Raw genomic sequence first — 15907 nt, 5'->3', positions numbered from 1 at the left:
CTCTGGGAACAGCACCCAGGCCTTTGGTACAACTGCTCTCTCCCTGAGAAAGCCCAGATGTGAACAATCCCTGCCTGTAAATCTGACCCTCCTCGCATTTCATTTGCACAGCTCCAGGCAGAGAAGGGAAGGGATCAGTCCGAGAACTGGACTTTATGCCCTGCACACCACCACAAACACAGCTCCTGAGAGGAAACAGGGCAGGAACCACACAGCCCCTGAAGTTATTCATGTGCTGCTTTACACACCAGTAGCTCTACAGAAGCAGTCAGGCGTACAAAAGACTGCAGAACAGGGATTTTAGCAACTACAGCTCTCTCCCCCAAAACTGAGATCCAACTGAAACCCGGGGCTTTGCTCTTCCAGCAGCCACACATAAGGATCCCACTCAGTATTTCTTACAGCAGTGAAGCAAAGCATCCCAGCATTCCTAGATGGGAGAGGAAGAGGTACAGATCCAAACATGCCCGTTTCCAAGGCACGGATTAGTCACAGGATCCCCAGAAACACCACTTTTGCTCTGCAGTCACCATTCAGCACAAGCAATGGGGTTAGTTTGACAGGCACTGGGCACTGCCTGCCCCATTCAGGTTTGTCAGGCAGCAGTGCTCTGCCAGGCCCACTGTGCATATTGAGGCAGGTAACTAAGAATATTGCTGCTCCCTCTTTCCATCAACACTGAAAATGGCATACATGTGCTGTTTGAATTTTTTGGGGAAGGTGGCTTTGCAGCCTGACATCCCACTGGTTCAGAGCTGCACAAACCCCCCAAAACACTGGCAAATAAACTAACCATTAACAGGAGCTACATGCTATCCACTTTTCCTTTTGCACTGGCATTGTTTTGGTACAGATGAGGGCATCTTCAGGTGTGTGTAAGACAAGCCCTTGCAGAGAGTGAGCCTTACACAGCCTGAGTCCATCACACGGGAGCAGCTGCCATTTCTTCTGTTTCTGTTCAACAGGCAGGCACAGACATCCAGCCTCCAACACGAATCTGGGAACAGGCTCTGCCTCAGCCTTAAGGGACTTTCTGTCCATGGAGGGTCTGCAAAGCCACACTGTCCAGCTGAGGCGGAAGTATAACTAACAGTAATTAATAATCACACTGTAGTCACGTGTCAAAAACTTTATACAGCAGAAACCGATTTCCCATATATTATGCAAAAAACAACAACGGTCCGCTTTGCTTCCAACTCCTCTTGGCTAAGAAATAAAAAAAAAACCACAAACCAAAAACCAGAAGAAGACAGGAAGGGACCTTCCGTGCGGTACAAAAAGCGAGTAAGCGCTTTCCAACCTGTCCTGTCCCCTGAACCGGGACCGATCCCCGAGTCCCATCCCAGGCGCCGTTCCCGTACGGGGATGAGAGCCCCTTGCCAGCTCTCCCTCCCTCTGCAGCCTCTGCCTGTGCCGCCGCCTCGCACCGCAGCTCTCTCGCCGAGCAACTACCGGGAAACGCCTGTCCCGAAACGCGGCTTCCCCGGCTCCGAACAACACACACGGCCAGGGCGCCGCGTGACAGCGAGCCCGCCTGGGAGCCCCTGCCAACAGGGAGCCGGCCCGGGATCCCGGGACGCCGCTCTCGGGCGCTGCAGGAGGAAACCGAGGGGATCAGCGAGAGGTCAGAGGCTGGCGGGGACGCCCAAAGCTCCCTTCAACGCCTCCCCCCGGGCAGGCCCGGCCCGGCCCGCGCGGGGCCTCGCGGAGCGGCCGCTCAACGGCCCGGCCGCGCTCGCCTCCATTTTCCCCCGGAGCACCGCTCTCCGCCCGGCAGCAGGCCCGGGCCGGCGCTCCCCGCGCAGGCCGCAGGCGGCGGGGCCGGGCCCGGCCGGAAGCGCGGGGAGCCGGGGGACGCGATGGCGGCCGCCGTGTGTCCCCCCCCCGCGCCGCGGCCCGCGCTTCGCCGCCCGCCCCCCGGCTCCCACCTCTTGGTTGAAGGCGTTCACGGCCTCCATGTCGGCGCTGGCGGCGGGAGGCGGCGGGAAGGTGGCGGGCAGCGCGGCAGGGCCGGTCGGTGCCCTCAGGGCGCGGCCATGATGGCGGCGGCCATGGCGGGGCTCGCGGGCAGCGCGCGGCCCGGGCCGACCGCGCGACGGGCGGGGGGGGCGGGGGGGCGCGGTGCACGCCGGGATCAGCCGGGCCTCCTCCCGGCCCACGCGAGAGGTTGGGCAGCGGGGATGGCGACACCACGTGACCGCTCGGCGCGCGCGCCAGCGCCATGTTAGCACCACCCCCGCGGCCGGGGGAGTGGAAAGAATGGCGGCAGCGGTAACGTCAGTGCCCTCTGCCGCTGTCACTGACACCGACACTGCCCTAACCCTTGGGAGGGCACCGCTGGCCGGGCACGCCCCACAGGCGCTGCGGTTCGGCCCCTCAGAGCAGGCCGCAGCTGTTGTGGTGCGGCCGGGCTCGGCTCGGTTCGGCCGAACTCGGAGCCGCCCTCTGCGCTCCCCGGAGCTCGGCTCGGCTCCCTGAGGGCGGCGCGGGCCGGGCCGAGGCGCCGCGCGGGAAAGCGGGGCCGCCTCACATTAAAGGCGCCCAGCTCGGGGTTTTCCTGCTGCCGCGTCCCACGGGCGGCCCGGCCACCGCACGGACACGAACGGGAGAGCGGGGTCGGGCAGGAGTTCATTAGGCAGTGACAGCACTCGCGCTAATTAATGGGCACGAGAGCACCCAGAGCAGCTCCCGGGACGGAGCGCTTGCCACCCCAATGTTTTGGAATCACTGTTCGATCCCAGCGGTTTGAAGTTTGGGAATGCTGTGGGACACGTCCAGGGTGTCAGTAATGTTTTTTTAAAAGAAAGCCCCCAGGGAGCGGTGGAAGAAAACAATAAATAATTTTGCCTACCTACTGTCCGTGGGGTAAATGAACCTCACGTGGAGCTTTTGCTGCTGTTCTTGCCCGTGTGCTGGAATTCAGCAGAGTCTTTGTCACTTCACACATCGGGAAATAGTTCGGCAGAATTTCAGTTCGGCTGAGCTCGGTTCGGTTCGGTTCGGTTGAACCCGGCTCGGTTCGGCTGAACTCGGTTCAGAAGAAGGGGTTTAGGGCAGTTCGGTGAGTACAATAAAATTGGGGCACTGGGTACAGTAAATTTCTGGGTCCTACCAGTGCTTTTCTATGGGATGTAAACACGAAGTAGTTAAACCTGACAAGGAATGTGTCACTAATTAACTTGTAAGCATTTTTGGTTTTGCAATACGCTTGTTTAAAAAAAATCTAGTTGGATTGTATTTGAGGCAGGAGAAAGAAATGCTGTGCAAGACACAATCCTTAGGTCAAAGTGGATAAGAGTTTTCCTTGGTACTCTGGAGAAGCACTGATCAAATCCTAACTTGTGGCTTCCATTAATCTTCCCGGGTATTGGGCAGCAAATAATTCCTGACAGAATTCAGGACTTCACACCTTAGATTTCAAAGCTGGTTTTTTTTCATTTACTGCTGCTCCGCCGGTGCCTGCAGCGGCCAGGAGATGGCCCTGATGTCCGCGCTAAGAGGGGGAAAGTGGGGAAACGCAACTTGCTCTCCCTGAAACTGTGTGTGAGGAGTGGCAGCAAACATCTTGGGCCAGTGCGAATTCACAGGATAAATCACTTTGATCTCGTAGCGCATGAGGGGCGCAGATTCAAGAACAAAGTCCAGGAACTTGTTGCTTCACAAAAGAACTCTGTTTCCATGCTCAGTACTAAGCATCTGACGTGTCCCTGTCATCAAACAAAATTCCCGGGTGTTGGCGGGGGGGTTGTTTGTTTTTAAAGCGAGAATCATCTAAAGGCAGTTTCCAGCACTTTGCTCTGAGGTGTTGAGGTCTGGTCCAAAGATTATTTTCCACCGAAAAAGGCTTTATCACCTCTGGGTTTTTGGGTTTTTTTTTTTTACTTCTACTTGCCCTTCCTCCCCAAGTTACGGTGTTTATATCCTTCACGGAGTCTGTGTTGTTCTGTTCTCCAGCACAGCCCACTTGTGACAAGCCACCCCAATGAGAACCTTTCTATCCTGGTAAAACTTCTCCGAACATCAGGACCATTCTCCTGAACCCGTCTCGTCCGGAGGGGAAGGGATGGAGCTCTGAAGTCACATGTGAGAGGCTGTGGGAGGAGAATGGAAAGTGGCAGCGGCTCCCTGGGCTGTTCCCCCAGGCCGTCAGTGCCGTCCTGTGCAGATCACAGGGCCCGTGGAAATCAGGGAAGGAACTTGAATGCTTTGTCTGGGCTGCTCCTTGAATAAACCTTTGATCAGGGGTTTGCTGAGGTGTCAATGCATTGTGCCCACAGTCACTGCCCCTGTGACCTCCCGTCCCTTTCACCTGCCGCTGCGCACAGCCATCTCTCCAACACCAGTTTTTATCCCTGGTTTATTTTCAGAATTCACTTTCAGACCTTTTGCTTTGCTCTCAACAAAAGCAGTCAGCCCTGCCTGCATCCAAAATTCCCCAGCCGGCGTTCTTTTCAGCCAGAAAACCAAGTGTGAGAACACAAAAACCTGTTTCATTTTCTTAGTAAAAACATCATTATACACACACACACACACATATATATATATATATATATATAAACACACCCACACACACACAGACTGCACCATGGCCACTAAGCAGATTGTTTTCTACTTTGTGTGCAGAAGGATTCTTGCAGAGGATGATCATTTTTGTGATTCAGGACTGAATTAAACCGTATCAAACTCCAGCCAAATCGTAGAATGGCCTGGGTGGGAAGGGACCTTTAAAGCTCCAGTCCCATTCCTGCCACGGGCAGGGGCACCTTCCACCATCCCAGGCTGTTCCAAGCCCCATCCAACCTGGCCTTTGGCACTTCCAGGGGTCCAGGGGAAGCCACAGCTTCGCTGGGCAACCTGTGCACAGGGAAGGATTTCTTCCCAGTACCCAACCTAAACCTTCCCTCTGGCAATAGGAAGCCATTCCCCTTGTCCTGTCCCTCCAGGCCCTTGTCCACAGCCCCTCTCCACCCCTCTTGCAGGTTTCCTTCAGATCCTGGAAAGAATGTCCCTAATGTTAGGTACCTAAGCAATCCAAAGGGCTCCTGGGCATTGTGAGGTCTGAACACTGGAGTCTGGGAAGGGAAAGCAGTTGGATTTTGGTTGTGGTTGGGTTTTTGGGTTTGTTTGGTTGGTTTTGTTTTGTTTTGTTTTTGCAAGGTAGAAATCCCATAATTTCAAACATAAATAATTAGTAAAACAAACCCTGCCAAAATAAACATTCCTGTGTGTGTGAGGATCTTCTCTTCCTTGAAGAAAGGAAACAAGGTGTGGGGTGGGTTTGTTGGTTCGTGTGCTCCTCCAAAACACTGGAGTACTGCAAAAAGGGGGCTGTTTGAAGGACTTGAGTGCCACATCTCCTGGAAGCAGCGAAACCACTTGGCTTTTCCCAGATTTTAATGTTCCATTTCCTATTACAAAAAGAGCAGCGTTTCTTCAGGTTCTCCAGCTCCTCTGCAAGGCTCATGGCTGATTATCAGTGGCAATTTAGTACCTGCCTCTTTCACAGCACAAGGATTTTTTGTTTTCAGTTGGATTATTTTTTCACATGCCTGGGGATTTTTGTGTGATGAGAAACATACATTGCAAAGGTTTGTGTTTTTTTCTCCAATACATGCATTTCTGTGTTCTGTTTTCCTGTAATTCCTCTATATCCACAAATATGGGACGTATTAGAAAAATATGGGTAAGCCTAGAGTGGATTCTAGGAAAATTACCTTGCTGTAAGTATACAAGTACATCTGGAAATATATTAATGTTGAATACACATGCTTGTAAATACAATCTCTTATTTAGATATTTTACTCAATGTAGGGATTGGGACATACTTCAGAAGTAATTACTGCCAACATTTTGGGAAGATTCTTAGAGCTTTTCTGTATTTTTGATATTACACTATTTGGAAAGCAACCAGCTGGCAATGAGGCACATTTGGCATGGGCTGGGAAGATGTGTTTTCTGCTTTGAGTGACCCTGAGGTCTGTTAGCATTTCATTTAGAATATTCAGAAGATGAAGCTCACATAATTATGCTTTTTGTGCATGTTTTTGTGTTTTGGGGAAACAAGGCCTTAATCTGGTAAGGGGATGACTAATTTATCTATGTTGTTATTGGTCACTTGATTGGATGAAACCTTGGCTATTGATTGTCCAAATATTTCGGTTGTAATGCTCATATATAAAAATCATCCTGTGATATTACCAGGGTTATTTCTAAAAATAAACTTTTACAAAAATGGACTGTTTTTAAATATCATGCTTTATTTTTGTGTGGCTTCACTCTGCTTAAAACCCTCTTGCTCTATTTGTTTTAAGATTCATATTCACTTTTCTCACCTGTCTTGTATCTCACCCTGCATTAATGTATATTAGGGGACAGACTAAAGGAGTGCTTGTATCATAACTGCGAAGCAAAAATCCTGCAGTCACATAAATGCCTAATCCCTAGGTATTTAAATACATCCCTGGATTCATCCCATAAATCAACTTTGTCCCGTTTGCCCTTCACCCTTCCATGGTTTTCAGCTCCCTCTCCATTGTGAGTCTGCCTCTCTGTCCCTTTGCATTTCCTAATGCCAAGCTTGTGCCTGCTCCTTCAATCACCTTGCAGGACGAGTGAAGCTGGCTTTGGCAGGAGATAAAACACTCTGAGATGAGCAGATAGAGCTGGGAAAAGCTCCGGACGAGCTCATGAGGGCTGACCAAACTCTATCAGCTGACAGAAAATAAGTCAATGCCTCTCCCTGTATGCTTTGCTGGACCTTCCCACTCTCCCTGTTCCAGCAGCTCCCAGTTCTGAAGGCAAAGCTTTCTTTTGATTCTCCCTGGGGGATCTGCTTGGTTCCAGAGGAATAACTGGAGTTGCTGGTTTGTCCTGCCAGCTGGGTCCTCCTGGCCACCTTCCTGCCTGACACCCAGCACCGGGCTCCTTCCTGCCTGGAGTACAGCAGCTCCCAGAAAACACATCTGAATTTGATTTAAAGATTTCCAAAGAAGGAGACTTTGCCATAATGCCTCACTGGGTTGCTGTGCTGGTTAATTACCCTCTCTGTTAAAAATATGTGTCTTGTTTTATAGCCTGAATTTGTCTGGATTCAGCTCCCAAGCCCTGGATCTCATTATAGCCTTGTCTGCAAGCCTGGGTTCGTACTCAGGCACACACACTGGGAGCAGGAGCCCCCTCCCTTTGTTAGGCTTAAAAGGACCAAGTTGCTCCATTGGAAAGTTTATTATTTAAATCTTTTTTCACTCTCAGAGCACCTTTCTGAATTTTCTTCCGTTTACCAACTCCTTGACTCATGGAGGTGCAGTTTTCCAGCAGGGGTTGCAGGAGTGCATACTTGGATCATTTAGCAGCCTTTTTTCTTCTTCTCCTTTTCTTAAGGGAAAACAAGAAAAATCCTTTTTCTTCTTGCTTTCCCTTAAGCCATGGACTAAGATGTTATTTTGGATAGGCAGGAAGGCCCGCCCAGTGCCTGAGTCACGTTATCTCTTTCGGCCACTTTGGAGCAGACAGGGAGTAGCAGGGTCTGAAAGTGCTGTCAAAGCCAGAGTTTTCATGAGTAATTCCTCTTCCCTGCCAAATATTTCACGGTACTTCGTGTTCATCAGCCAGGTGGATCAGTGCTGATTCAAGGGAGAATGTGCTTGCTACAGAAGCAGGTGCAGGAATGAATAACCCACTGGGTTTTGTAATAATCAACCTGATTTTCAAACACGTCTGCGAGTGATTCTGTAACCATGTAAATATGCAAACCCAGAACTGTATTTTTATCTGTAGGGGTTTTTTGGTTTTTTTTTCTTTCTTTTTTTTTCTAGAAAGTCTGCCAGTAAAATATTCAAAATTTTTATTTGGGGATCATTCAGGAATTGTATTCCAGTTTTCCACTGGAGGGTTTACAAGGATGAGTTGACTGGAGCCTCTCTCCCCCTGAGCGTTTGAAGCAATTATCCCTCTGGAATCCCTGGGATCAGAGCCCAAGTGTCTGCAGCAGCAGCCACGGTGGAAGCTGGGGGCAAAAAAACCCATCTCGGTACTCAGGGCACCAGTAGGAGAAAGAGCAACCCAATCTCATGGGAAATATTATTTCACCAACATTTTTTTTACTTTTCCATTGGAGGGGGAAGTTGGAGTCATGGACAAATGGTGCCAGAGCTCCTCCTGCTTTGTGTTCCTTGAACCAATGTGATAGGGGGCTTGAGCTTGTGGATAACTCTCCTGAGACTGAAAAAAAAAGCAAGAAAGGCAAAATAACCTGCGGAGAAATAAGAACTAAATGGGAGCAAAGCTCCCTCTGATCATACAGCAAGCATTGTTGAGATAGGCTGGCTTGGGCCAGGGATCCCAGGGCGGCAGGGGGAGGGAATTGAGGGCAGCCTCTGGAGGAGCTGCACCTGAGCCAGGAGCAGGGATTTGAGGGGGATGTGTGGCTGTGTTCCTGGGCTGGAACACGGTGGGATGCAGAGGAGCTGTGGGACGGAGGCTGTGTCCCCAGGCTTTGGGAAGGAAAAGCAAAGCAGCGGTGTTTCCTCGTGAAGTGCACAGCCAGTGCATCCCGTGTTTGTTTCCAGGGCTGGGCTCCCGTGTCGGCTCTGATGCTGTGAACCCAAGGCCCCCCGCTTTGGAGCAGCGAGACAGGGCAGCTCGACCCCATACTGCCCCAGGAATTTGCTCTTCCCCTCCTCTGAGCACTATCTTGACAGCTGAGAGCAGCCAGAGAGCTTTTGCTGACACGCCCTGAACAGGAACATCTGGAGAGTGTAAGCTCTGCTTTCCCTTCGAAACATCCTCAGCTCAGGAATTTTCTTCTCCCAGTGGGCTCCTGCAGCCACATCCACTGACCCCGGGGCCCATCTGCATGCTCAGATGTTCGCCTGGCCTCTGGCAGGGATAACTCATCCCATGGGAGTCTGTGTGGGATGAACAGTGGCCTGGGATGTAGCTGGTTTTTAAACCACGGCTGTCTGTCCAGGCTGTTCAACAAACTAAACAAAACCGTTTCACCCACTGGGCATTTTGCAACAAATAAGTTTGTTTTATTAAATAAACCCCTCAGATTTTGGTGGTTCTTCATGCTTGAGTGAGCAAGTAATCTCTGCCAGGCCACCCCTTCATTGATCCCGCAAAGGAAGTGCATCCCAAGTGCCTCTCTGACAGCAGACTGGCACATGTCACACGCTCAGGAATAAACCATCACTGAATTTTTACATGGAACCGGTGCAGGTGACAGAAAGGATTGCAATGTAACAAAGAAACACATTTCTTTCTTTGGATTCAGCCCAGTTAGTCATTCTTTTAAGCGTGCCAAGGATAAACCTGGAAGCCTGGCCTTGAGCTGAAATACCTGTTGATTAGAATATCTATGGAAAAGTGCCAAGGGCAGGGACACCTTCCACTACCCTACACTGCTCCAAAACCCCATCCAACCTGGCCTTGGACACTTCCAGAGATTGGGCATCCACAGCTTCTCTGGGCACGCTGTGCCTGGCCCTCCGCACACTCCCAGGGATTCCTAATTTAAAATTGAATCTATTTATTTTAAGCTTGTATCACTTCAGAAATGTTTCAGGTCCTGAACATACACCAGAGTATTCACCTGTAAATAATTGCACACTCCATAACTGGGTTTGCCAGCCCTGAGTCTTTGATGTGGTTTCCATAGCTCAGGAAGGTGCATCCAGAGACCTGAGTGCAGCAAGGTAACTGTGGTTTGTAAATGAGCCTTGCAATCATCACGCAGTAAGTCTGTCCTGGACACAAAGGAAAACGCTTGGAAAATGAATGTTTTCGGCTGCAAAGCACTGAGATGAATTTTCATAACTTGGTACAAGACTGCATTAATTTCAATATTTTTTTAATCTGTTGGTTTTGTTGGTTTTTTTTTTTGCTGCTTTCCAGCAGTTCATTCAGCCATCCAAAATTCTCTCATGCTTAAACAAAACACAGAGGTCTTTGCTCAGGAGGGAGTCGCTGCTCTGGTCACATTTTAACAAGGTGTTTGGAATATTTCTTGCAAGGAAGCATTTGAATATCTGCCTTTCTTTGACTGCAAAAAACACCTCTTACTACAGATGCAAGCGCACAGCCAGTCCTGGACTGTGCTCTGAGGTACTGAGGTATTTTCTGACCTGTTGCCAAGAAAAAAGAGGAGAGTGAGGAGATACAACATTTTCAGGGCATCTTGGTTCCGAATTCACTGTGGTATGGCGCTGGCAGGAGGGTTTGGACCAGCAGCAGTCCCTCCTGGGGTGTAAAGCTTTATTTCAACCCCATCTCCATCTTCATCATGCACTGAAATGGCCCTCGGAGCACCAGGGCTGACCCGAGGAGGCCACTGCAGGGGCTCTGTCAGCATTCCCCACACGTCACCCCTCTTCCTGCAGGATACACTAAATCCAGGGATTCACAACGGTCCGCTCTCCTTGTTCTTCAGATCTCATCCATCACTGATTCCTAAAAGCTTTTTGAAAATACAGAGCATTTCCCATACAAGCCTCTTGTGTTCTCTTACACGTAAATGAAACTTAAACCCAAGGTCCTAAATTACACAACAGTGTGCATGGCAAGCAATGCTTCACAGCAGTTTAACTGAGATTCAGAAATTGAACTGCTTAATTAATAGAATGTGAAAAAGAATAACAGCACCAAAACAGCGACCCCCTGCTAGCCACTTTGATCTTAAATTCCATTTGCTTTTTGATACCTCCAAAATGCCTCAGTTTATGTGGTGGAGAACTGCAGGACAGAAGCTGCAGAGAGCAAACTGGAGATTTTTCTGGGAGCACAGGTCTAGCAGGACTTTTGGAGTGCCACGTCACCTCACTGCCAACACATTTCTGTAAAAGTCATCAAATAGTTCAGTGCTTACTCAGGTAAATTTGCATACATATACATTCATGTATATATAACTATATTCTGAATATTTTTGAGGACAACATATGTCCAAAGACAAGTTTTAAGCAGAATGCTCAGGTGCAGGATCCTGCAACATGGAAAAGTGAAATACATTCATTCTCCATCCTGGATTTAGGAAAGCCCCTATCCCTGTCAGCTGAGTGGCATCTGCAGGAGCCAGGCACAGAAGTCACAACGTCTTCAGCTGATCCTGACCATCCCTGGCATATGGAGAGGGTTCTTTTCTCCACTGCTGTCCCTGTTTTGGCTCCTTCCTGTTATTGTGGCAGTGCCAGCAAACACAGGCTCTTCTCTGCCTGCATTCGGGGGTTCAAACACCATAAACCCCTTAAAAATTATCTAAGAACAAATATATTCTCACTTCAAAAAAATCTCCTTTAAATTAATTTAAACTCTTCTAATTCGTAATAGCTGAACCCCAAATATTACAAAATTAAACAGCTCAACCCAAACCCTGCAAAAATCCCAGGAAATCCCAGGAGATACCCAGGAAAGCATAAGCAATAACAGCCTGACTTTTTTTTTAGCCTATCAGCACTAGGTCAGGGTATCTCCTGTGACCTGACTGAAGTCAGCAGTTAAACACTGGCTGCAAGAGGCCTGCTGATGTGGCAGGGAAATGTTGAATTACCACCTTTAATTTGACCAGGACAGAATGTACTTGGTGCCCTCCTGCAGCACAATTATGAGTTCACAGTAAGGATTCGCTGGGGATTGAGCCCAGCCTCCCTCGTGGCTGTAAAACTCCCAGTCCACAACCTAATAATCCTTTTTACTGCAGTATGGCTGGGGATGGCAAAGGACAATACTGTCAGGGTAGCTCTGAATTTCTTTGCTTTGGTGGGTATAAATCAAGCTCTGTATTATTTTTAGTAGCTTGTTATTACAGCTCTTGCAACCTGAAGACAGACTAGTGCCTTTAATTCATTAGTAATTTCAACAGTTAATCAGAAAATGTCATTTCCTAGAAAGTCTGCAGCTCAAAATAAAGCACACTGGAGTTAGATTTAAATTAAAGCATGGACAGAAATGAATGCAGCCTTTGATCCCCTTTTCATCCAGACTGCACCCTGATGGGCACAGCTGGACAGGATGGGAATCGTGAGAAGGCAGCGGTCTCGCCTGGTAAAAGGATACTGTCAACTCATTAAGTCCTGGAGTTGAGGCAATTAAAATAAAAAAATTCACTGGGTTCTTTCAGAACTCTCCTTCTGTTTGCTGCAATGGGCATTTCTCACCAGTTTTATTTTTAAAAGACGCTTATTTTCAGGTGTTTGACTGGAAAACACACCATTAACATCTGTTTAATCCCCGAAGTGGCCAAGCCATGTTTCTGTTAGTGGAGCCCAAACAAAGGCACCCAGCTCTGCCTGCCTGTCTCTCTGAAGGGATATTCCTTTAGGCAGGGAAAGAGTCTGGCTCCACACCCTCTTAGCACAGCCATGTATTTAAATAAGACAGGATGGAGCCTCTTCCCAACTGGGAACAAGCTGTACTTTTCAGTCTCCCAATGTAACTGTCTGCAGTACAGCTTTTCCTCCCCATTTTTTCCTATGTTCCCATGCAGCAATGTTGTTAAAACCCTCACATTTGTCATGCTGACCAGAGAAACTGTGACACAGACCTGGGAATCATCCAGCCTACCACTGTCCTCACCTGTGCAAGAGCTAGGTCACCTTCCCTGCGAACACAGGGACAATCCTGGCGCCTTCCCACCCTGGCTTTGACTGAGGAAACACCAGTGAAGCTCTTTCCTGGAGGTGTCCTCCCAAAGTGCACCCCAGCTGCCATCAGTTGAGGCACTGGAGTGTGATCCTGTGTCCCCACAGCGTCCCACAAAGCACCAAACCACCCCCAGGACAGCATGGGGACAGAGGACGTGCAGATTCTTGTTTTAGGTGGCTGTGTGCTGCAACGCTTGTAAATGTACCCAGTGCATGTAATGAGAGGAGATTTTCAATCCAAACTATTATTTATGGGCTATGAAGCTTTCACTTCTCCAGTTTCTGCCTCCTGGGACAGCACTGGATTTCTGTTTTGTTTGAAATTTCATCTGAAAACATGTATTTCAATGGAGCATGGTGGTGTGGAGCCAGTTCCAGGGTTCCCGGCACCGAGAATGTATTTAGCCACTGGGAACGCGTTTTGGAGAGATTCAGATGGTGGAATGTGGCCAGTCAAGACAAAAATCCAAGTTAAATGGACAGCAGTGTGAAGCAAAATCAGATTTACGTTTGGGATGGGATGGGATGGGATGGGATGGGATGGGATGGGATGGGATGGGATGGGATGGGATGGGATGGGATGGGATGGGATGGGATGGGATGGGATGGGATGGGATGGGATGGGATGGGAGCTCTAGGTCGGCTGGTGCCACGTACAGCTGCCCCTCAACAGGAGGTTTTGCTGACACAACTCACATCTGTTAGGGTGCACGTGGTTCCTTTCAAAGTACTCCATAACACAAGCATGCAGGCAAAACTTAAAAATGTGCATTATGCTTGAAGACAAATAGGGGCTCTTCCTGACTTTCTGGCTAGTACAACTACAGATGGGTTGGAGGTTAAGACCCCTGTGAGGCATTTCAACGAATTAACTGCTCCATCAGGTCTCCCTCAGCACGAGTGGAAGGTGGCCAGCACCACAGACACAAAGAGCAGGGCAGGGCATCGCCGACCATCGCAAACTCAGAGCGGGGAGGCTCTGCCGGCTGTGTCTCCTCTTGCACCGCTGCCCTCCTCCGCTCCCGTTTCCCGGCGGGCCGGGAGGGGCTGCACGGTGACAATGGCAGTGTACTCACTCACTCACTCACGCCTTCTCCGTCCCCACCGGCTGCGGAGGCTCGGAGGGAAAGCGGCGGTACCAAGGGCCCGGCCTGCAGCCGATGGGGGCCCGTCGCTCCCGGCGGGGGACGGGGGCAGCTCGGCCGGGACCCCGAGCTGCGGCAGGGATAAGATGGAGCAGCGGCGGTGAAAGAAGCGGGGAGGGAGCGGGACGGAGCCGCCGGAGCGGCGGTGGCCATCGCGCCTTTCCGACACGGACGCGCTCGCCAGGGCGGCTGGGGAAAAGCGACACAAAAGCTGCTCCCGGGCGGCAGCGAAGCGGAGCCACACGCAGACCGAGGGGAGCGGCTCGATTCCCCGGAGAGGGATGCGCTGGGATGCCGGGGGGGGACAAAGCCCCGGGCCGCCGGGTCTGCACGGCAGCCGCTCCCGCCGCGTGCGAGCGGATCGAATTACCGCAAATTGGAACCGAACGAGCCCGCTCCCCCCGCCCCGTGAGGCTGGAGCGGGGAGGAGGGACAGGGGGGAGGCGCCGGCTCCGAGGAGGGGCGGCAGCCCGGGGCACTTCGGCTCGCCCCAGCGCCGGCCCCCGCCCGCCCCGCTCCGCCCCGCCGCTGCAGCGCTGCCCGCAGCAACTTCCCCGAGCGGCCCGGGGGCAGAGCCGGGCACAGCAGAGCCGGGCAGGGCAGGGCAGGGCAGAGCGCAGCAGAGTCGGGCATGCCGGCGGCAGCGGGAGATGGGCTCCTGGGCGAGCCGGCGGCCGTGGCGGCGGGCGGGGAGGCGCGGCGGGCGGCGGCGGACGGCGGATCCTTCCTGGCCGCCTGGCTCAGCGCCGCCGCGCCCCGGGAGCGGCTCCGCGACTTCCAGCACACCAAGAGGGTCGGCAACTACCTGATCGGCAGGAAGCTGGGAGAGGGCTCCTTCGCCAAGGTCCGCGAGGGGCTGCATGTGCTCACCGGAGAGAAGGTACCGAGCCCCCCACCCCCGGGGCAAAACGGGGGGAAAACGGGAGGCTGGCTGGTGAGCGGGTGTGCTGAGTCCCTGCCGGCCGGGAGGATGAGCCCCCCGGCAGGATGGAGGAGCCCCCGTGAAGATGGAGGAAACCCCCCCCACCCCATTGGAGGAGCCCCCGGGAGGATGGAGGAGCCCCTTCTGAGGATGGAGGAGCTCCTCCGGCTGGGAGGATGAGCCCCCCGGGGGGATGGAGAAGCCCCTCCCGATGTGGAGCGGCCCCCCGGAGGATGGAGGAGCTCCTCCGGCAGGATGGAGGAGCCCCCCAGGAGGATGGAGAAGTCCCTCTGGAGGATGGAGGAGCCCCCCGGGAGGATGGAGGAGTCCCCCGGAGGATGGAGGAGCTCCTCCGGCCGGGAGGGTGAGCCTCCCGGGGGGATGGAGAAGCCCCTCCCGATGTGGAGCAGCCCCCCGGAGGATGGAGGAGCCCCCCGGGAGGATGGAGGAGGCCCCCGGGAGGATGAAGGAGGCCCCCGGGAGGATGGAGGAGTCCCCCGGAGGATGGAGGAGCTCCTCCGGCCGGGAGGGTGAGCCTCCCGGGGGGATGGAGAAGCCCCTCCCGATGTGGAGCAGCCCCCCGGAGGATGGAGGAGCCCCCCGGGAGGATGGAGGAGGCCCCCGGGAGGATGAAGGAGGCCCCCGGGAGGATGGAGGAGCCCCCCGGGAGGATGAAGGAGCCTCCCGGAGGATGGAGGAGCCCCCTCGGGGCCATCCCCAACTTCCCTCGGCTCCGCCGGGCGCTCCCCCCGCGCCCGCCGAGCTTTCCACCTTCCTCTTGCACTACTTCAGCTGCCTTGACCTGTCTTTTTTTTTTACTTTAATTTTAAATATTTTTTTCATCTTCCCTCCCCCCCGCTCCGTTTGTTTGCTCACTTTTTCTGGTGAGAAAAGCGGGGTTTTGGCGTGATTCGTGTTGCTGGGGAGCCGTCCCTGTGCGCAGTCCAGTCGCGACATATCACGAGTGGCTCCACACAGGTACTTGTCGCGCAGCTGGAGATGCTGCGGGAGGGGGCACAGTCCGGCCGTCTCAAGTTGTTGGTACAACACCCGGCAAATGTCTTTGCTGGTGGAGATGCGCTCCGGATGGTTCTTCCCCCAGGTTGGTTGGTTGGTAAAGTCCGTGCAGGTCTCTGATTTTTGGTTTTTATGCAGACCCCTTGGGCGGAGGCTCTTACCCATCAGTTCGGACAGGTCACGGCATT

The 15907-nt window shown here is 52.2% G+C and overlaps 2 protein-coding genes across 5 annotated transcripts in view; one reads left to right on the top strand and one right to left on the bottom strand.

Moving 5' to 3' along the window:
• The window catches only part of SCAF4 (SR-related CTD associated factor 4), a 38567-nt gene extending 35659 nt beyond the window's left edge, over positions 1-2908 (bottom strand). For 2 of the 3 annotated variants that reach the window (XM_058845777.1, XM_058847411.1), the window contains exon 1: positions 1929-2103. In XM_058845777.1, coding sequence (XP_058701760.1) covers positions 1929-1958 — 30 coding nt within the window. In that variant the 5' untranslated portion in view covers positions 1959-2103. Of the gene's footprint in view, positions 1-1928; positions 2104-2851 lie in introns of those variants that run through there. The other variant, XM_058846595.1, reaches the window with a different exon arrangement.
• An 11369-nt stretch (positions 2909-14277) lies between these two features.
• The window catches only part of HUNK (hormonally up-regulated Neu-associated kinase), a 44843-nt gene continuing 43213 nt past the window's right edge, over positions 14278-15907 (top strand). Inside the window, exon 1 of one of the 2 annotated variants that reach the window (XM_058862868.1) lies at positions 14278-14660. In XM_058862868.1, coding sequence (XP_058718851.1) covers positions 14412-14660 — 249 coding nt within the window. In that variant the 5' untranslated portion in view covers positions 14278-14411. The remainder of the gene's footprint in view (positions 14661-15907) is intronic. The other variant, XM_058862877.1, reaches the window with a different exon arrangement.

This window comes from Poecile atricapillus, chromosome 1 (assembly GCF_030490865.1).
Source record: "Poecile atricapillus isolate bPoeAtr1 chromosome 1, bPoeAtr1.hap1, whole genome shotgun sequence".
NCBI classification, from domain to species: Eukaryota; Metazoa; Chordata; class Aves; order Passeriformes; family Paridae; genus Poecile; species Poecile atricapillus.
The sequence above is the reverse complement of the archived record's forward strand: the minus strand, read 5'-3'. Positions and strand labels throughout refer to the sequence as shown.